The 20,385-nt window shown below is 49.1% G+C and overlaps 8 protein-coding genes across 8 annotated transcripts; 5 read left to right on the forward strand and 3 right to left on the reverse strand.

The window, feature by feature from the left end:
* Positions 1-1,228: 1,228 nt before the first annotated feature.
* FTJAE_2097 (oxidase) lies at positions 1,229-2,745 on the forward strand (the record flags this gene model as incomplete). Its single annotated transcript, XM_037348255.1, has 4 exons — positions 1,229-1,469; positions 1,527-1,633; positions 1,684-2,363; positions 2,415-2,745. The coding sequence occupies 4 exons, from the start codon at positions 1,229-1,231 to the stop codon at positions 2,743-2,745; spliced, it is 1,359 nt and encodes a 452-aa protein (XP_037210766.1).
* A 214-nt stretch (positions 2,746-2,959) lies between these two features.
* On the reverse strand, positions 2,960-4,559 carry FTJAE_2098 (L-lactate dehydrogenase (cytochrome); the record flags this gene model as incomplete). The annotated part of the gene is made up of 5 exons (XM_037348256.1): positions 2,960-3,937; positions 3,991-4,272; positions 4,320-4,357; positions 4,413-4,446; positions 4,494-4,559. The coding sequence occupies 5 exons, from the start codon at positions 4,557-4,559 to the stop codon at positions 2,960-2,962; spliced, it is 1,398 nt and encodes a 465-aa protein (XP_037210767.1).
* An 842-nt stretch (positions 4,560-5,401) lies between these two features.
* FTJAE_2099 (uncharacterized protein) lies at positions 5,402-6,884 on the forward strand (the record flags this gene model as incomplete). The annotated part of the gene is made up of 5 exons (XM_037348257.1): positions 5,402-6,333; positions 6,389-6,417; positions 6,465-6,577; positions 6,629-6,686; positions 6,748-6,884. The coding sequence occupies 5 exons, from the start codon at positions 5,402-5,404 to the stop codon at positions 6,882-6,884; spliced, it is 1,269 nt and encodes a 422-aa protein (XP_037210768.1).
* Positions 6,885-7,586: 702 nt separating this feature from the next.
* On the forward strand, positions 7,587-9,185 carry FTJAE_2100 (autophagy (Atg22); the record flags this gene model as incomplete). The annotated part of the gene is made up of 1 exon (XM_037348260.1): positions 7,587-9,185. The coding sequence occupies one exon, from the start codon at positions 7,587-7,589 to the stop codon at positions 9,183-9,185; it is 1,599 nt and encodes a 532-aa protein (XP_037210769.1).
* Positions 9,186-9,263: 78 nt separating this feature from the next.
* On the reverse strand, positions 9,264-12,595 carry FTJAE_2101 (dehydrogenase s; the record flags this gene model as incomplete). The annotated part of the gene is made up of 5 exons (XM_037348261.1): positions 9,264-10,075; positions 10,126-10,627; positions 11,009-11,177; positions 11,228-11,826; positions 11,876-12,595. The coding sequence occupies 5 exons, from the start codon at positions 12,593-12,595 to the stop codon at positions 9,264-9,266; spliced, it is 2,802 nt and encodes a 933-aa protein (XP_037210770.1).
* Positions 12,596-13,695: 1,100 nt separating this feature from the next.
* On the forward strand, positions 13,696-14,922 carry FTJAE_2102 (glycine d-amino acid oxidase (deaminating); the record flags this gene model as incomplete). The annotated part of the gene is made up of 1 exon (XM_037348262.1): positions 13,696-14,922. One exon carries the CDS (start codon positions 13,696-13,698, stop codon positions 14,920-14,922), a length of 1,227 nt encoding a protein of 408 aa, XP_037210771.1.
* A 717-nt stretch (positions 14,923-15,639) lies between these two features.
* On the forward strand, positions 15,640-18,531 carry FTJAE_2103 (nucleoside-diphosphate-sugar epimerase; the record flags this gene model as incomplete). The annotated part of the gene is made up of 9 exons (XM_037348263.1): positions 15,640-15,656; positions 15,713-15,918; positions 15,977-16,527; positions 16,583-16,838; positions 17,266-17,723; positions 17,778-17,886; positions 17,939-18,303; positions 18,353-18,453; positions 18,507-18,531. 9 exons carry the CDS (start codon positions 15,640-15,642, stop codon positions 18,529-18,531), a joined length of 2,088 nt encoding a protein of 695 aa, XP_037210772.1.
* A 148-nt stretch (positions 18,532-18,679) lies between these two features.
* FTJAE_2104 (salicylate hydroxylase) lies at positions 18,680-20,059 on the reverse strand (the record flags this gene model as incomplete). The annotated part of the gene is made up of 3 exons (XM_037348264.1): positions 18,680-19,087; positions 19,141-19,347; positions 19,397-20,059. 3 exons carry the CDS (start codon positions 20,057-20,059, stop codon positions 18,680-18,682), a joined length of 1,278 nt encoding a protein of 425 aa, XP_037210773.1.
* Between the last annotated feature and the right edge of the window lie 326 nt (positions 20,060-20,385).

Raw genomic sequence — 20,385 nt, forward strand, 5'->3', positions numbered from 1 at the left:
CCGGAAGATGTCAACACTTCCGAAGAACGAGAAATGAAAGACTAACAGGGATATGAAACTTCCGGCATAGAGGACCCAATATCCCGACACTATGGTACAGTAGCATCCAAGAACGAACGGTTGAAGATCAACATCTCTGTTAGTTTATGCATCCTTGTTTTGGGCATGTTTCCTCTTTCCTGGTGCACAGATAGGGATGAGATGATTAGATGACAGGCGTTGGATGCTTGTTCCCTGAGTTTGCTATCCCTGTCGTTTCCCGCTCCTACTGCTACGTCAGATAGCCAACGGTCGAGACTGCAACGCAAAACCCTTGTTAGGCGCTGGGTACATCATCCTTGAGTGATTAGCAAAGGCTATGGCCATCGCCAACTGCCGCTTAGCTCAGGAATTGCTTCCCCGCTCGTTTGTTACTCACTGCCGTGGGGACAAAAACCTTGACTAGAGTTCGTAAAGGATTTGCAAGCCCTGTAAGGGTCACACCCCCTGGAGCTTGACTCAAGCACCTGCAGGTTATTCTTCTCACTATGGCCCGGGGTTGCCTGTCGTACTCAATTGTGCACAACCCTACGCGGAAATGCAACTCAATAGAGCCTTTTGCCATCCCAATTCTGAGTATACCCTCTCAAGAGAGAGAGATTCGCGACGATCTTTTGCGGTCTAGGGATGAAGTTTTCGACAGAGAGATTCCAAGGCTCGTAAAGCCCTGCGATACAATGTGATTAGAAGTCTTCGGTCCACCGGAAGTTTGACACACGCATCCGCGTCATCAAATTTGCAGGAATTGCCAAAGCTATCACCTTGCTTCTGCCGATCTGTACCTCGAAGCGCCAAGCTCGTTCAGATGAAGTACGAGTTGGTTAGAACTTGGGGATTACTTACCCCTGTCTGTCAAGTTAGCCAGCCACAGCTGATGGTATTTCGAACTCATCTCGCTCCATTGGACGATCAACTCAGGAGAAGCTTTCTGTCTTCCCACCAGCTTGGTAGCATCCTATTGTGATGGGCAATGTAACGCCCCTTAGCACTCCGGAAGGACGGCCTCTACAATAGTGCGAAGATCAAATCTCTCGATACATCTGGTATATAAACATAACTTCAACCTTCTAGGCTATATGACAAATGAGTCAACTCTCATTCGCATTCTCTCTTTAATCCCGACTTCTTTCATTCCTTTTGAAGATCATTCGCTCGTTTTACCCTAATCGTGTTTGCTGAAGTTGATAATATGAAGCCTTTCACTCTTGCGACTCTGGCCACGGCCTTGCTTTCCAACCAAGCGACCGCTCTGCCTAAAATTGATGCCGACACGCCCATTCCTCTGAATGCTTTCAAGTTCGGTGCTCGTGATGTCAAGAATCCTCACCTTGGTGTTGACCCTGAGCTGATTCGCAAGTTTGCGTCTCAGGCTCCTACCAACCTGGGCAAGAGGGTTATCGACTTTGACCCCAAGGAGCAGCTCGTCGATGGTTAGTTTCCAGGCGGCAGAGTTCCAAGTCTCAAGATTACAGCTGACAAGTCAATAGTCCATGGCGAGCACGAGTTCAACCCACCCGACTTTGAGGCTGGTGATGTTCGAGGACTCTGCCCAGGATTGAACACTCTTGCCAACCATGGTTACCTCCCTCATAACGTATGTTTCCATACTGATCGACCAAGAACAAGCCACTAATCTTTCGATAGGGTGTTGCAACATTCACCCAGTATGTCACTGCTGTTGGTAAGGTCTGGGGAATGGCGCCAGACATGTCTTCTCTCCTCACCACTTTGGGTGTTGTTCTCGGCGGCAACCTCGTCGCTGTCTCTCAAGGTGGCTGGTCCAAGTACATGAACAACAATCTCCTTGGACTGTTCGGAACTCCACGTGGTCTCAGTGGTTCTCACCCCTTCTTTGAGGTTGACGGCAGCCCTACTCGTGGTGATCTCTACGACCCCATTGGCGACAACAATGACATGAACATGACCTACTTCATGGAGCTCTACAACCTGCAAAAGGACGCCGAGAACCCCAACTACAGTATTGAGGTTCTGTACGAGCACAACAAGAACCGCTGGCACCAGACCATTGCTACCAACCCCTACGCTTGGTTCGGCCCTGCTAGCGGCTGGCTCGTCCGTGCTAGCCCTTACTCTTTCACTGCTCGTCTTGCCGCCAACCGCTCTGCTGAGCATCCTGACGACGGTATCCTCGACAAGGAGATGCTCAAGGCCTTTTTCTCTGTTTACGGACCTGAGGATAACATGACCTACGTCGTGGGCCATGAGCGTATCCCCGAGAACTTCTACCGCCGCCGATATACCGACTATGGCATTGCTGCCAACGCCCTTGACATTGTTACTCACAGTCACCCCGAGGTCCTCAGGTAAGTCATCTCGTGATGGGTCCCGTATGAAATCCAACTAACGTCTGTCAGCATCGGCGGCAACACTAACGGTGTCAACACCTTTGTCGGAATCAACTTCGACGACCTTGCTGGTGGAGTCCTCAACGGAAAGAACCTTCTTCAGGGTAACAACCTTGTCTGCTTTGCTCTCAACGCTATCAAGACCGTCTCCCCTAACGCGCTGTCATCTCTCTTCGCCACCTTGTCTTCTGTAACTGATGTCCTCTTCGCTGCTCTTGAGCCTATCATGGGAGCTATGGACTGCCCCGTGTACAAGGACTTGAGTGTCAATGGCACGAACTGGCTCGACTACAACAAGAAGATGTACCCTGGTTTCAAGAAGGCTGGTGGCGGCTGGTAAAACTGTGACGGTAGACTTGTAGCAACGGGATGTATTGGCTTCGGTTTAGAAAGTTTGACTCTGTATATTTTTAGATAATGCACATACTATAATCGATGGCTATTGGGCAATCAATCCATCTTTATAAATCTCGCTGCCACTTTGAACGCGCCTCATGATCGTGTCAGTCTATAATGGCTGTTTGCAGTACAAGATGCCAACAAATATCAGACGTTTATAGCCTTTCTCGAACATCGCCGAGCACCTTTACCAGCCCTGGGTGAAGCTGATCAATAGACGTGCACCCAAGAAGTCGCATATTCCTTTCAAGCTCATCTTTGTAGATGCGAATAGCTTTCTCAAGTCCTTTCTGTCCATAGGCAGCCATCGCGTAGAGAAATGGGCGACCGATGCCAACGCCACGAGCCCCGAGACACAAAGCTTTTAACACATCTGACCCACGGCGAACCCCGCCGTCAATATACACCTCAAGCTTGCCCTGAATGCCTAGTTCTCTCAAGATAGGCATAACCTCTGCAAGGACATCGATTGGAGCCTCTGAATAATCGATTTGTCGTCCGCCATGATTAGAGAGGATCACAGCATGGACCCCGTATTCTGCTGCCTTTATGACGTCTTCAACTCGTTGCAAACCTTTGAGGACAATCGGCAGGTTGGTGATGCCTTGAAACCACGGGATATCATCCCAAGACAGAGTTGAGTTCATTATGAGAGACGGATCCAGCTCTGTTGCTGGTGCATCTTCAAATTCGTCGTCTTCAGATTCATTCTGCCGCGAGCGTAGGACCTTTTCGCGACTTCCGAGATGTGGATTATCGACAGTGATGCACAAGGCCTTGCAGCCTCGTGTCTCGGCGGCCTCAACGGCCTTCCGCGTCACATTCCGATCCTTCTTGACATAAATCTGATACCACTGAGTGCGATCGGGTTCCCTAGCATTCGTGATGTCGTCAAGAGGACATGATGAGTACAATGGTATCATTTGGATGATATCATGCCTGTTGCTTGCTCTCGCTAACGTCACTTCGCCATCTGGGTCTCCAAGCTTGGCGTGTGCGGTGGCTGTTATGTAGATTGGAGCGGATGTATGTGCTCCAAGCATAGTGGTAGAGATATCCACATGCTCAACGTTGACAAGAACCTTTGGCCGAAACCGTATGCGTTGGAATGCCGCCTTATTCTCTTTGATGGTCTGTTGCCGATAAATATCATGCTAAGAATGATTCGAGCAAAGTGCCAACTTACAAACTCGTCCTCAGCCCCCGTAGAATAGTAGTTCCAAGAAGATCTCTTCATAATTTGTTGTGCTACAGACTCGAAGTCCGATATGTTCACGCATTGTGATAGCTTTGGCTTGCTTATCAAAGTTTCTTGATTTTGTTCCGGTTCTTTGGACTGGGTAGTTCCATTCGCGGGTATGCCTACTGCGCTGGTATCGATATCGCCCAGGTGCTTGGATGGCTCCAGCCACTTATCAAGAACATCATTCGAGTGAATCAGATCGAAGTCTGCGGTAGAGTCTTTGCCCTAAAACAGTTGGTACGGGAGACTTTTGGGGAGGAGGCAACACATACCGCATTTTTCAGGATCACCTTCTTTCCTCCAGGGTGACCTATCGAAGGGGTCAATATGAGTACAGAGATGTGGGTGATGAGGGTCATATATACTTGTAAGAAAGTCTGTAAGATCGTAGACCTTGTTCTGTAGCTCTATTAGTGGGTGTAGTGCCGACTGAGCGATTTACCTACATGAATGATGAGCCAGCAGGAGTTGGCGTTGTTGTGTTTGGCAACCTCTGCGGGATGCAATACCATGATGTCGCTGTTGTCCAATTCTTCTACTCATTCGCAGATTGACACTTTTCTTCGAGTTTGTTATGCGACTTATTTGACAATAAAATAAATCTGTCAATGTTGATCCATAATCCCCATCATGTGCGAGTGGAGACAAGTGGTGCAATCACAGGCCGAGCTATAGCAAAGTCTGCATCTTGTGAAACGAAGAACAAAGGCCACAAGAGACTCAACGCAAGGAAGTTGCCTCAATTCTGAAGTTTGCATGAAAGAAGAATTCGGACAAATAGAATAAATTGAGATCTTCACAATGAGCTGGTATTGGTGGTTCCTGTACCCAAAGATGCAACAGTCACTCACTTCCTAAGGCACAAGGACGATAATGCAAGCAGGAAAAACTGTCGCATTCATCAAGCAATCTTCCAAGTCCGCTGTTGACTGATGGATGAGTTTTTACCTGGAATCTTGAATTCAGAAGCCCGGGAAAACTTCAAGACGACGGTGAGGCTGGTAGTGGTCGCGAGTCTGAGGTATACGTTGTCGCCGCATCTTGCCGAGATACTGGGGACAAGAGTCATGAACAGATCAAGCATCTCCTTTGACGTGGTCCAGACTTGAAAAGCCTAAATGTATGCATAACCAACAAGTAACAATGTGGAAATTGGGCCAAGCCGCCAAGCTTACATCTCATTCACCAGCGATCGAAACTATCGACACGCTAGAGTAACAAAACGATAGCCTCAAATTAAGCGATCAGCTGAATGCTCCTGACGGCTGTCTTCAAAAGTGTCTGGGCCTGTCAGAATATCTTGTATTGCCGGAAGCACCTTTCAGCAAACTCACGGTGATATCCCTTTCTCAAAATGCGGTTCCTCGTTTTTGTAGGCGTTTGCCTGCCGCTCATTTCAGGCTCGCCAGTTGACAACTCTCACTCACATCTATCCCCTCGTGTTATCACCAGCATTGAGAAGCCGTCTTGTGGTGTGTTAGGCTACAAGACAGACTCTTTTCTTACCAGAACACGGAAATGCCGTTTGGTCGATTGTCGGGAGCTTTGCTCTGTCATTACTGGCTGTCAGAGCTACGCGGAGAGCAGCGCCAGATGTCTTCTGTTCTCCTCCCCTGTGGCTGAAGGATTCCAACAAGACCCGGAGTCTCCTTATACACTTTACGACCTTGGTTGCTCTATTTCCTTGTCTTCGACCCCTGAAATTCGACCCGAAGCCACCAGCAGCGCTACTACTGGGCTGTCCACCTCAGGCACAGATGTCACTGCAACTTCAGATGCGCAGCCCTCGTCAACGGCAGCTACCTTTACTACAGAACTCAGTACAGAGCTACCTTCTGCATCGACTTCCCCCTTCAGTGAGCCGATCACCGCGACCACCACTGGCCTCACTACAGAGGCAGAGAACGCAAGTGCTTCAGTGTCCAGCGATGTTACCTCAACAGCAATCGCTCTCAGCGCGAATACCGAAACGACTACTACAGCAGACGCAACAACCACGACAGTAGACGAGCCTGCCACTACCAGCTCAAGTACACCTACCCTCTATATCATCCGCCTGGTGAACCCAGATGAGTCTACCTTTGGCTACGTCTCCTCTGCCTTAGACCACAATCGTCTATATGGCTCTAAGGAAGACGCTTTGGAGATTCAGATATCTCCACCTGAGCCAGGTGCCACTTCTCAACTAGATTTCGTTCATGCTGAGGTATTCGGTGGCCTCACGCGCTTATGTGCCGTTCAGAGTACTCATAACACAAATCCCGACTTGGGGCCAGACTCGTCTTTGTAAGTGAAGGGCTATCTCGAGTCTGCTATACAAAGCACTTACCAGATCAAATAGCTACAACTCCCTTTCTGCATGTACTCCTAGTAAGTGAAATCTGAAAACACAACGGACGACGCTCTTCATACTCTAGCCGGACCACTGACAGTAGCAGGCCCTCCTGGTAGTCCGCCAGCCAATGTTTACCACGCTTGGTCCAACTGGGCTGCACTTAATCGATATACGTTGGCAGCTGAATCAGCTATTGTGAGCCAACTCTGAGAAGTGAAGTTGCTCGATTCTAATACTATCTCTCAGTGGAACGTCGACCCTGACACTCTTGAGGTCACTGCTTCTTGGATAAATACCGACGGATGTGAGTGATAGTTTGTGTTGAAAGAGCGAGAATATTCATATGCTGACTTTGTCTTCTTTAGCCACTCCTCCTATCACCCTATTTATCTCTGAATCTTCCAACTGGATTGGTATGACTGGGAGCTTGTCTGCAATGCAGGCTGCCTTTTCAGGGCAACCATACAGACGCATTAAGTTGGCTCTTGAGCTGATTTTGTAAATGTTTTCAAGTTCCAAGCAGGACGACCAACAAGAAGACTTTTGGATAGTGACCCGCGTATCGATTTCATCTACGAACGATATCATCTCCTCTTTCGACCGATTCTAATGCGTGTCCTTCCTTGTGGAGGGATGTGACATCTTTTCGGAAGCACCTTGAATTTAGCACGGCGTGGCCGGAGGTATGTCTAAACTGTAAGATGCCTTCACCGATGGGCCTTTCCGTAGAATCAATGCAACTTGAGCTGAAGCTACGAAACATAAATTTTTTGTTTTGATCTGTCTGAACCAATCTCGTGGAGACGATTAGTGATCGATCTTTCCTGAGCTTATCTTGAACCTCGGAAAATAGCGATAGCAAAAGTTCCTCGATCTCCCCGAACTAACCCCATGGAGTAACCGGACCCGTTACGGGTCGTGTATCTTGCCCCCCCGAGGACTAGCAACGTTTGATCAACCATCTGCCTATCATGTCCTCGGGGAGTAAGAAAACATCAGATCTAGATACAGAGTGTCAAAATACACTCAGCACTAAACCTATGCTAGTCTACACAAGTTATTTTGTCATGTATGATCACGGTCCACCATAAGAACGGTTACACGGCATCTCCATGTTGCGACACGATTAAGTTAAATGCCTCGTGGAGAACTCAATTGAACTCTTACTCCAACATATTTTTCCCCTCACAAATAATCTCCAAAGATGGCATCGCAAACAGATCCCGCGACAGCAGAAACCAGGGTGTCCAAAGACCTGCATGATGAGACTGCCAAGCAAGATGTTAGCGCAGGTATCATAGTGCCTACGCTGGCAGAGGGCGACATGCCTGAGACAACCAAGAAGGAGATCTGGTCGTGGTACGCCTATTACATTGGTTCAAATGGACTCGCCTTGTTCAATTTTGGACCGACAGCTTTCCAGAATCTGCTGTCGCAGGCTGCGCCCAGTGATACTGGCCTTTTACCATTTGCGGGTCGCGCACGAGACGTCAACAGCATTGTCCTTCTTGCCAATGGCATATCTTTCGCTATTCAGGCTGTTCTTTTCCTCATTATTGGAGCCTACGCAGATTTCGGAACTGGTCGACGATGGATTCTTCTGGTCTGGTCAATCATCGCATATGGCATCGGCTTTGCCTGGCTGGGCGTCCATGATCCCAGCAAATGGCAAACCGGTACAGCTCTTTACATCGTCGGCTTGATAGCATATCAGATGACTCTCACATACTGGACGGCGGCGTTCCCATCTCTCGCCAGAAACACTCCGCAGCTGAAAGAAGCTGCCCTTCAGTTCGAGTCTGGAGAAATCACCCAAAGCGAGATGGATCGCAAAGATGAGATGGAGAGGAGCAGGCTCAGCAATGTTGCCTTCTATATCCAGTCTGTTGGCGAAGTAGTGATTCTAGCCATCATCGTGGGCATCATGTTCGGTGTCAAAGTCGACAAGAGTGCCGAAAACAACAACTGGGGACTTTCGGTTTTGATCGCTTTCGCTACTGCTTGTTGGCTTGTGCTCTCGATTCCCTGGTTCATATTCGAGAAGAAACGACCAGGAATGAAGGTCCCGGATCACTTGAACATGATTACCGTCGGATTTTGGCAGCTTTGGGAGGCCCTCACTCAAATTTGGCAACTGAAGCAGAGTTTGATCTATCTTGTTGGATACTTCCTTCTGGGAGATTCTCTAAACACCACCGTCACTGTTATCGGCACCCTTCAGAACCAGGTTGTCAGCTACGAGACTCTCACTTTGACGTACCTCCTCATCGTCGGTATTGTCGCTCAAGCTATCGGCATTGGTGCCTTTTGGCTCATCCAGAAACACTTCAACCTCAGTGTCAAGGCCATGTTCAACGCCGTCATGGTCTTTATCATCCTTCTGGACGGTTGGGGCATGATTGGCAACTGGACCGATAAGTTTGGCTTCAAGAACGTTTGGGAAATCTGGCTGTATCAGGCTTTCTATGGACTATTCGTCTGCCCCTGGTACAGTTACTCGCAGATCATGATCAGCTCCGTGACTCCCCGAGGACACGAGTTCCTTTTCTTCTCCCTGTTCAACATCATCGGAAAATCATCCAGCTTCATCGGACCCTTCATCAGCAGTGCTATCATTGATGCTACCCCTGGCGGCAACAACAACAGTGCTCCATTTTACTTCTTGTTTGCTTTGAGCTTGGTCAGTGCTATTGGTATTTGGTCTTTCCTCGATCTTGAGAAGAGTGCGCGGGAGCAAGAGTTGTTTATTATTCAAGAGAAGATACGCATGGGTGAGGAGTCAGAAGCAAGCAATATTGCATAAGTGTTGTTGGTTTTGTTCATAGTAGCTATAGTAACTTTTATTTCGTGCTGGTGAAGATCATGCTTGAGTTTCTTATGTTCATGAACTGGGAACTAGCAAAATATCATCTACGTTTATCGCTTGTCCCGTAGCAATAGACCGGTTAGCCGCGATTCCAGTAAGTATCGAAGCAGCACCATCAATATGGCTCGCTGCTCGCATGTACTCATCCGACACAGGCGTTCCAAACAAATCATTCAGCAAAACTGTATCTCCACCTCCATGAGCACCAACACCATCTTCGACCTTGATCTCTCTTGGTTTCTCGAAAAGAGGTCGAAGCAGAATCTTGCGGCTTTCCAGAGATCCCTCATGCGCCTGATCACCACCAGAGTTGACGTAGCTATTCTCCACGACCTCAACTTCAAGACGTCCGCCAGTTCCGTTGAAGCTAACTCGGAAACCCTCCCATGGTGCGTATGCTGTAAGAGAGTATGAGAGACTAGCCCCGTTGCGGTACTTGACGAGAACGTTCATGGTGTCTTCGATGCTGATACCGTCACCAAAGACGCTCTGGTCGCGGTAGTAAGCATCTTCGTGCTCAGCATCCAGGTACATAGCCTTCAACTGGGGATTCTCATCGAGGTGGAGGGCAAAAGGGTCGGTTTTTGCGACTTCGCTCCCATGGGCGCGGGTGTAAAACTTGGTTTCGCCGCGCTTCTCTGCGTTCTCTCGGCCGTAAAAGGCAAGGTCGCCTGCAGCAAATACAGTTTGAGGCCTGGTCTGGAGCCAGAAGTTGACAAGGTCGAAGTGATGGGTTGACTTGTGGACTAGAAGACCGCCGCTGTTGCGCTTGTCTCTGTGCCAACGACGGAAGTAGTCGGCTCCGTGGCTGGTGTTGAGCATCCATTCTATAGTCATGTCAGCTTCCATCTTATTCGCTATAGTCTAATCGACTCACCAAAATGGACACTTGTGACTTTCCCAATGGCTCCAGATCTCAGCAACTCAAAGACTTTGGTGTTGTGAGGCGCGTATCTGTAGTTGAAGGTGACGCGAACTTTCTGGCCGGTTCTCTCGACTGCTGAGAAGATCTCCTTGCATCTAGGGGCGTCAATGGTCATCGGCTTCTCAGTAATGACATTACACCCTAATTCGAGAGCTCTGACGATGTAGATATTGTGTGTTCGATCCATGGTTGTGATGATGACTTCGTCGGGCTTGGACTCTTTGACCATCTGATCGAAGTTGCTGGCGAGATATGTCGGAACCTCGCCATGACCGAGTGACTTCAGCTTTGAGTTTGCATAGTTCATTCGAGTCTGATTTGTGTCGCAAAGGGCTACGATGCATGATGTTTTGCTGTATTCAGTTGCGATGGCCGAGTAGAAGAAGCTTGAGCGGCCGCCGGTGCCAACAACGGCATATCGCTTTCGTGCTCCTTGAGTTTCCGCCATGTTGGTCTGGTATTGAATTGCAGTGAATCCGAGACCCCCAAAGTAATGAGAAGAGGCACGCGCGGTATTTATCAAGAAGGGTCACGATTGGATGACATGCTCACTTTGGGGGAGGGGGAACATTACTCGGGGTCTCTTCCCCCGAATTGTGGGGCTGTTTGCGGGGGTCAACATCAAGTGATGGTCATGATATTTGAAGGATGGCCTAATATCGCATAGCCAGAATTATCCCTCTAGCTCGTGGGAGAACATTTCGGTTGGCTATAGGAACATATGGTCCGGGTTCGCCCAAGGCTCAGAGAATGCGGCTTCCTGATGACTGAGTGACGACAAATGGGAGAGCCGCTTGACCTGCCCAGAAGCTTTGCGATCCAGTTCATGAGCTACCTGGAGCAGAAAGAATGGCTCTTTCGATGCTTTGGCGTTCATTTGGTCAAATTTGTTGCGGATTCTCACGATCAAACTCCAATCCGACATGACAGACGGCTGGTCGGGGAACTCGATGATGTTGACCAGCAAAACGATCAGTCCCGAAAGATTGCAGCAAGCATGAAGCCTGGTTACCTTGTCAGTCCTTACGCCTGTGGCAATAGAGGTCCAACTCACCAGGTAGAATACTCTGTCTCTCTCCCGAAAGCCGACAATTCTAGGCCAAGCCTTGAATGCGCGACGCAATCGGACCACGCACTAGGCAATGAACTGATCTCTTTCTGGTCAATCCTACCATCCATGCCATCATCCCCAGTCGGAATCACAGCGGGAGAAATGTAGCACCGTGCCCTATTGATCCACGGCTCATCAAAAGCAAAGGTCCCATGGATCCTGTAGAGGCATTCGAGGTATCGATTATACATGTTCATCACAAGGTGAAATGAGATTGTTGAGAAGTCTTGGAAGAGCTTGTCTGACCGTAGGAGCTCCTGCGGTAATGCGATGCGCCAGTTGGAGAGCAATTGTTCGATTCGCAGCTTGGTATCTTTCCGCTGCTCTTGTGACAGTCGCTGGGCTGTCCTGCTGTAAAGGAAGTTGTGGACTTCGCCTTGGATTATGGCCAACTCGGACCGAGCACGTAAGTAGTTGAACCTGGTCGTCCCTGTATATGACTCTAATATTCCCATGTCGTCATCTACACCCTGCTCCGGAAGCTCGAGATCGGTTTCAGCATCGAATTGGGTGTAGGGCGCTTTGGCGCGAAGGGCAAGGTCCTGTACTCGTGGCTTAGTTGCTGTAGATATACAAGTCTCAAGGCAATACCTTGTCCAGGATGTAGGCTATCCAGAAAACTCGACGGCGTTGTGCTGCTTCATAGAGATCGTCGGAGGCTCTTGCTGAAGGAAGTCCCATACTTTGTGCAAGACGGATGGCACTTCCGATGAGTACTATTGCGAGCTGCGGGTTCGTTGTTCCCTGGAATAGTATGACCATGCCAAGTAGAACCTGAAAGCCTAGAATGCCACCACTCCAGGCCATCAACTCGGTCGCGACAGACTGCACGTTGCTCATACACTGAGTCAGCTTTGGCTCCTCGATCGCTACATCATCCATGATGCGATAAGTCATAGCGAGAACAAGGTTTATAGCAGCCCAAGGGATCAGCTCCTTTCTTCCATCCTCAGAGTACCAGTCGACCGTCATTTCAATGAAGGATCCTTTTTCGAACAGAGGCATGTAACGGCCATAGCTATCGAAGTATCTCTCCAGTACGCCCAAGACTTCTTGAAGAGGTGGCAGCTCAAGCTTTCCTGTTTGCGCCAGCATGGCTCCTGTTGGAAACTGCGGTGAAATGCCAAGGCAAGGCAATGTTGTAGCTTGGTTCCACATGTCTGAGGCTTTATACACGCGGATCTCGGGGAAGTTCTGGAAGTTCAAGGCTGTCGCATTATGAGGTGAACTTCCGGATGGTTTCTCGGCGGCGATCTGGTCCAGCCTTGCTTCGATGTGAGCCAATCGTGACTCAAGTGCGTCATCCCTCATGAATATTAGTATGCTTGTACGTTAAGATCAAAGAGAATCTGCATAGTGCATACCTTGACAGAGTCGAAGAAGAGTTAGCTGGGCTTGCTTCAGTAGCAAGCGCCCTTTTTCTACTTGTGACAGCCGGACTTGTGACTTCAGTGATGCTACAGTCGACGCCGTATAGCTTGCAGTTTGAGCAGGTTGGCTTGGCCAAGTCGCATTTGATCTTTCTCGACACGCAAAGGTCGCAGGCTAGGACTTCTCAGCTTTGGGATTTTTGAACGATGTCTCTCGTTATGATCCGTACCCTTGCGCCTCCGCGCATAGCTTGCAACCCTCATGATTGATGATGGATGACTGAAGACATGCAGTGGTGTGAAGTCGGAAATTGGGTTCGAGTTGACACGCCACTAGCGATTGTTGGTAATCACACCAACTGTTTCTCTTCGGCTCTTCCAACAAGGTGATTGTAGCTAGGTGGAAGACTCCGACGAAAGCAGAACGTATCAATCATCGCAAAACTGGGTCAATGGATGAGAATGTACAGCAAGGGGCAATCCTTTCAGCGTCAGTCAACCAATTGCCGTGTCTCTTGTTGAGTCGCCACAGCGCATCGAGCCGGCACTATCAAAAACAGTTAGCGTCAGCTCCCCACGGAACTCCGCGGCCGAGATATTGATGAGCCGCCATCTACCGCGCGCCGACCGTCGCTTCTCAATACTTTGCGCATCGTTTCATGCAATCCAGGCTTGGTTGGGGATCATCGGCCTTCGATTATGCGGCTCACCAAAGGGACGATGGGTTGACAAATCAAGGTAAATCGCTCTCCCCATCGTAGCAATTGTGCTGCTTCGCGGATACTTACTCAGGCAAACCTTTACAGATGGGCTGGGCAGTAACACCGACTCTCAATCCTCCTCAACGTGAAGTCTCCTTACAAACGTCAGCCTCCGTGGTTAAGCGTTATGCTTAATCAAGGCCATGGCAAGAAGCGCTTCCCGAGATGATATATAATACGGAGAAGCGGCCGTTGTTGCTTCACACTATCAAGCTTCACGAATCACTAGATCGTCACTACCTCCGGCAACAGTCAACTAGCCCAACTTCATCTTCTCGTCATGGCTACTCCCTCGTTCCCTCAGCGTCCTTTTTCAGACTCCTACGATGTCGCCATCATAGGCGGCGCAACAAGCGGTTCGGCGATTGCCTGGTTTCTCATGTCGAACCCTGACTTCAAGGGCAAAGCACTCGTTGTCGAGAAAGACCCGTCTCTTGCCTATTCAGCAACTCGGGCCAGCAATAACTGCATGCGTCAGCAATTCGCTACCGAGATCAACGTCAAGATTGCTCAGTATGCTGCCGAATTTGTAAAAGACTTTCGCAAGAACCTCAAGTGTGAAGATGGCGACGGCATCCCGGACATCCCTATCCGCAACTTCGGCTATTTGTATCTCGCGGATACTTCTGAGTTTGCTGCTGTTCTCGGGGAAGATCAAAAGCTTCAGGCTAATTGCGGTGCTGGGACTAAGATGCTGTCGGCTGATGAGATCGCATCCAAGTATACTTTCTTCGCGCTGGACGACATCAAGGCAGGCAGTCTCAACACTGTTGACGAGGGTGCCTTTGACGCCCTTGGCATGGTCCATAGCCTGCGCGAAAGGGCTCAGCAGCTTGGTGTCGATTACATCAACAATGAAGTTGTCGGAATGACTCGCGTCGACGACAAAGTCACTTCCATTACTCTCAAGACTGGGGAGAGCATCAGAGTTGGCAATGTTGTCAACGCCGCAGGTACCAGAGCTGCCGAGGTCTCGCGCCTTGCTGGTATAGATCTGCCGATTGAGGCTCGCCGCAGATACACGTACATCTTCTCCGTCGATGAACCTCTATCCCAAGATCTCCCACTCACTATTGATCCTACTGGTGTTCACATGCGATCATACGGAAAGAAGGATTACCTCGTAGGCTGTCCTCCGATCGGTCCTGATGTTGCTGTCAAGCCTGATGACTTCAGATACGTGGAGGATGTATGGACCTTGAAGATGCTGCCTGTTCTCAAGAAGCGAGTTCCTCAGTTTTCCACGGCAAAGGTCACGCACTCGTGGATGGGCCATTACGAGTTCAACACGTTTGATCACAATGCCATTATTGGACCGCATACTGAAGTCTCTAACCTGTTCTTCTGCGCGGGTTTTTCTGGGCATGGAAGTCAACAGGCTCCAGCTTGTGGACGAGGTGTCGCAGAGCTCATCACGTACGGAGAGTTTCGCACTCTGGACTTGTCGGCTTTGGGTTATGGTCGGATTGCTCGCAACGAGCCCCTGATGGAACGAGCTGTCATTTAGATCTGTAGAATAGTCAATCGTGAGAAATGCTATACTCTATTGCCTGCCAAGTGCCTTCTTCGGCTTGACGTTCGTGAGATAGTTGCTATGTGAAAGCTAAGGAGCCCCTTCAGCCATAGAACAGAAGGCGCGATGATAATTTCCGGCTCGTTTGGCCTTGAAATCTAACAATCTCTCCTGGTTCTTGCTTTCTTTTCTTCCTTTGCCCTCAATGTCCTTGACTGTTTGTCGGCTATTGCGTATGATCAGAGCGCAGCATGCATTCCCATCTCAAAGCCCTGCCTATCATTTCACCAGACCTAACATTGACAGATTTGCTATTCCCGGTCCACGGAGTTCCCTGGTGTTCTAGACTTTACCTTGATTAAGACAAGCCGATGTCGTCATTTGTGTTTGCGACAATAGCCGTGAAGATACGAGGTACGATAATAGCCGCAGCGTGTCTTTGTAATCCGATTTCTTTCAGGGCGTCGGGGACACTTTCCCGTATGGGCGACCCTGGAATACAGGGCATGCCCCACTAAACTGCACTTTCAACATGACGCGAGAATAGCCGTTCTTTGCAAGAGCTGCTTATGAAGCAATCCAATTGCGATAAAACTTGTAGTTTCACAAGTTGAACATTGTCGCAAGCAGTTAAATATGCAAACTTGCCCTCTTCGAAAGTGACAAACACCAAACATCAATCACAGGCTTCCACCTCGACAAACACTAACCATGACCAAGATCTTCCTGTTAGTTCAACCCCGCACCTACTGTAACTTTAGCTGACCCGCTGGAATCACAACAGTACCGGCGCTACAGGCTACATTGGCGGTGATGTCCTACACACGCTGTTGAAGTCGCACCCAGAATACAAAGTTCGAGCCTTGGTTCGTGATGCTTCGAAAGGAGCGGCGATAACCAAGAGCTATAGCCAGGTGCAGCTCGTTACTGGCGGACTTGACGACGCAGATGTTATTGCACAGGAAGCCCAGGATGCTGACGTTGTGCTCCGTACGTTAAACATCCTTGTCTCCGATCCTAAGGCATTGTATTGACACTCAGTCTATAGATCTCGCGGCCACCGGCCACTTGAAGAGTGTCCAGACCATCTACGAAACCCTCTCGAAAAGGCCCGCAAGCTCGAAGCCTCCATACTACATCCAAATCTCAGGCGCGAGCACGTTGGCGGCTGGTGAGCTGGCCGACAAGTCGCGAGTCTTTGGCACAGGCAGTGATGTCATCTACAATGATCTGACTGGCATCGACTCAATCAAGTCGCTCATCAAGCAATACCCAAGCCGCGCAGTAGATAACTACATCTTTTCCGTTTCGGAGCAAAACTCGAATGTAAAGACGGCGCTGGTTGTTCCTCCCATTATTTATGGCCAAGGTCGTGGACCGGGCAATCAGCGCAGTATGCAAATTCCCGGGCTCGCCAAAGCGACGTTGGAGCGCAAGAAGGGTCTCCAAGTTGGCTCTGGTGAAAGTCGATGGGGGAACATCCACATCGCCGATCTAAGTCGCATCTTTCTCAGCTTGGTTGAGAAGGCGGTTGAGGGCAATCAAGATGAGAACATCTGGGGAGCCAATGGCCTCTTTTTCACTGGTGCTGGAGAATTGGTGGGTTTTGCATCGTCAATTGAGCGACATTTTAGCGCTAACAGATTGATGACAGTCATTTGCCGAGATCTCACGTCGCATCGCTGTCGCTGCAAACGACTTTAATCTCATTCCGACCGCAGAAGTCGACAATCTCGATGCAAAGGAAATAGACAGCATCATTCCCCATGGCTCTGTCCTGTTAGGAACAAACGCGCGCGCTGGAGCTGATCGGGCTCGAAAGGTCCTCGGCTGGGAACCAGAAAATGAAAGCTTGGAGGAGCATATCCCGACCACGGTAATTCAGGAGGCCGAGGCACTTGGTATTAAGGGTAAGAATCCCAAATCCAAGCTTTGAATTGAATACTTATATTGATGTTGATCCGAAATAGTCGAGCAATGGAGACACTGAGAATTCAGTAGTAAAGGAAAACAAATGATGAATGTCTCGAGACGATTCTGCCTATTTAGGCCAATCTACCAAAATCAGGAGGGATTCAATTCAGTTGCGCGAGGTTATCATTCTGAAGGTACCTTGAATGCCTTGGTCACCCCCAAAGAATTAGGAGATTAATAAATCCAATGTCCCCAAGCCCTTCACCACTCAGAATGGTCATCATCTTCTCATTTTGGAGGTTTCAGTCAATTACGCGCCATGTATAGGGTACGTACAAAACTCGCCAACCCCAAAGGAAAGGGAGAAAAAAAGGTACCGAAACCGCTGCGTGTATTTGCGTTGTCATCATCACTCAATGAAAGATGCCGCCCAGAAGCGCGTCCGCGGGGGAAACCCTCTCCATTTTCTTTCCGTACTTGAGGATTCGATGCATTTCGATTGCACCCCTGATTATGAAGTGACCCTTGGGTGTCGTCAGTGGTGGGAGGATAATGGTCCTTGGCTTGATACCTACAAGGAGGCCCTCGACATCCCCGACAAAGGCTGGAAGATGAGAGAGGAGGTTATGAAGCAGGATGATAATGTTCCTGATGACGAAGGTGCTGATGATTGGGACGTTATATGTATGCCTATTCCGGGGGATGAGGAGAATGACAAAACTCCTTCCGGGAAGCTTGCATCACTTCACCCCAACTGGCCCTGGGTCTTCACCATGCGTGGTGTAGATCGCTTTAAGTGGTGGCGGCAAGAATGTCGCAAGCGCTTTCACGGCTTCAACTTGATTAGCCCTTACGGTGCGCTTGAGGCATTTGAGAACATGGTAGGTAATCTTTTACATTGCAACGCCCTTGAGACCGGACTAACTAGCGTGTAGATAGCACATTTTGACTCTGTCTTCCAGCCTAACTGCAATTATCGTGATTTCTGGCCTGAAGTTGAAGGCCTTGCTCTAACTCTATTGCACGATCAGCATGTCTTCAATAGTAAGTCATGATACTGCGCCAAGAGATTGTCGTTATCTCTGACAACTTCAAGTCACCGGACTTTATGATTCAAGGCATGCGAGGGACGAGATCGTGGGCAGCCTAGTCCTCGCTACCATTGACGCTCTGAAAAGGCAAGATGTATTCAAGCCCAACTCAGAGATCCGCAATCTCGGTTCGGTACTGCTCGCATTTATCCATTGGAGGCTCGACATGTTCTATTCGTCCATCGTCTTTTTCAACATCTACGAAGAGAGCTTGTCTTGGATATGTAAGGTCGTTGACCTTGCTGAAGAAGCCGATATAGAACTTTCAGCTCCCTACCACTTTGATATCGATTATAGAAAGTTAAAAAACCTTCAAGGTATCCCGACTGGGTGGAGGGACAAGTGGGAGAATGTCGACTGGCAAAGCCGGGTAAGTTTCTTTACATTACCCTTAGAAGGCATAGTTGACAGGTTTTAAGCTCAGAGACTATAAGCATGAGAAGGGATCTGACATCCTCGGAGGGCATGAGTTTGATATTACTACAATGACTGAGGTTGAGCGATTCAAACAGGAACATAAGTAAGTGCCCCATGAAGAAGATTCTACCCAGCCACTAAGATATTTTTCTATAGATTGATACGCGAAGGTCAGAACTGATGATAAGTATGATGCTGAAAGACGAGTTCTACTAAAGAAGAACCCAAGTATATGGCTTTCGCTTGTGGATGTATAGTGGATATCAGACTGGATGGGGCTATTGTTCCTTGTGTAAGATTATTTGAATTTGAGAGTTATTTATCTAAGCTCATTTCTTGTTCAACAACTCCCTAGCCGCCTCGCATGACTTCGCAAGGTCAATATTAGAGATCACGCCAATTCGCTCATTGATCTCCTGCTCAATCTTGGGAATATCCTTTCCAACACCCTCTGCCCTCCACTCATATGCATTTCCGACAAACCTGCTGCTATCGACAAGCCATTGGCCCCTCTCTCTTCTCGACTCATCATAAGCGGCAAATGCAGCCTCGATATCTGACAGATTTTGTACGCGCTCATCGGCGAGAATCTCTGCCATGACTGCGCTATCTTCTATACAGAAACCTGCTCCAGCGCCGTGGTGAGGACTTGTGGCGTGGGCGGCGTCGCCGAGGATAGCTATTCTGCCTTTATAGAATGATGGGACGGGGTTGTCACCAAGGTCGAAGATAGCCCACTGCGAATATCAGTCAGTATTTGGTCGTTATAGATGCTGAATGTTGGACGTACCACACTGAGAGCCTCTTCTGTTAGCTTCAAAAGGTTCGTCACGGTGCTGTTGTAGCCCTTGAAGTCGTCCAACGCATTCTGGCGATGCGCTGTCTTTGTGAGCCTTGTAGGATCACTCCACTCATTCGGATCTGTGCGGAACGCAACAACGTTGAGCTTCTCGCCGTGGTTGACTTGGAAGGTCAAGACATGACCATCTTGTCCCATCTGAGTTGTCAATATCATGTCCAGGATCGAATACGGGCCATCAACTTACATGCATGCAGGCGTTTCGCGCCCTCTCCTCACCGACAGCCTCAATGGCCTTGTCCATGGGAATGAGACCACGATAAGCATACTTGTGAGAATATCGAGGTCTTGCACATGGGTGATTCTCTCCAAAAAGGATTCTCCGGACGCGAGATCCGATGCCATCACAACCAATCAGAGCATCGGCAAATGCCGTTGTGCCATCGGAAAAGCTCATGCGAACCTTGCCATTGGGTTCTTCCACTGCGTTATCAATGTGCTTGTTGAACTGCACCTTGTCCGAAGGTAGAAGGTGAATTAGCTCATTAAGAAACTGAGCTCTGTGAACACCGTTCTGGCCGAGAGGAGTCTTGATGCTGAAAGCCACGTTGTCATCCTCGGTGGTGCCGTCTAGGAAGTCAAACCAGGTCTTGCGCTTAGACTCCCAGCCATTCCAGGTGCAGACTTTGAGAAAAGCATCGTGCACACCAGGATGGCACATCTTCATCGCTGCCACGGCATTAGGAGTGAATGAGACACCTGCGCCAATCTCGTGGAAATTGTCGGCTCGCTCATAGAGCATAACGGGCACATTGCGATGGTGAAGGGCGATAGCCAGAGTCAGACCAGCAATACCACCGCCGACAATGGCTATGTCGAATGGCTTCGTGGTGTTCGATGAGATAGCCATATTGATTATAAATGATGATTAAAGAAAGAAATCTGATTCAAGCAATTGATACAAGGTAACGAGTAGTGGTTATTCTTTTAATAATAAGGAATGAAGATGCTTTTGCTCACTCCGGAACGCTAGCTAGTCCCCAATCTGCCGTCATAGACGCATCCGACTCTTCCAGACCTAAAAAAACCAAGAAACAGCCAAAAAGTTGGGGAACACCCGGCTTCCGACCCCCGCTCGCTGCTTTCCGACGCTTTTGGAGTCTGAGCTCGGGGCTTCCTTTGTGGGGAAGATCTCCACGTTGCTTCCGCGGAGACTGACTCGGTAGTTTCTGAGTC

This window comes from Fusarium tjaetaba (assembly GCF_013396195.1).
Source record: "Fusarium tjaetaba strain NRRL 66243 chromosome Unknown NRRL66243_c0000038, whole genome shotgun sequence".
NCBI lineage: Eukaryota > Fungi > Ascomycota > Sordariomycetes > Hypocreales > Nectriaceae > Fusarium > Fusarium tjaetaba.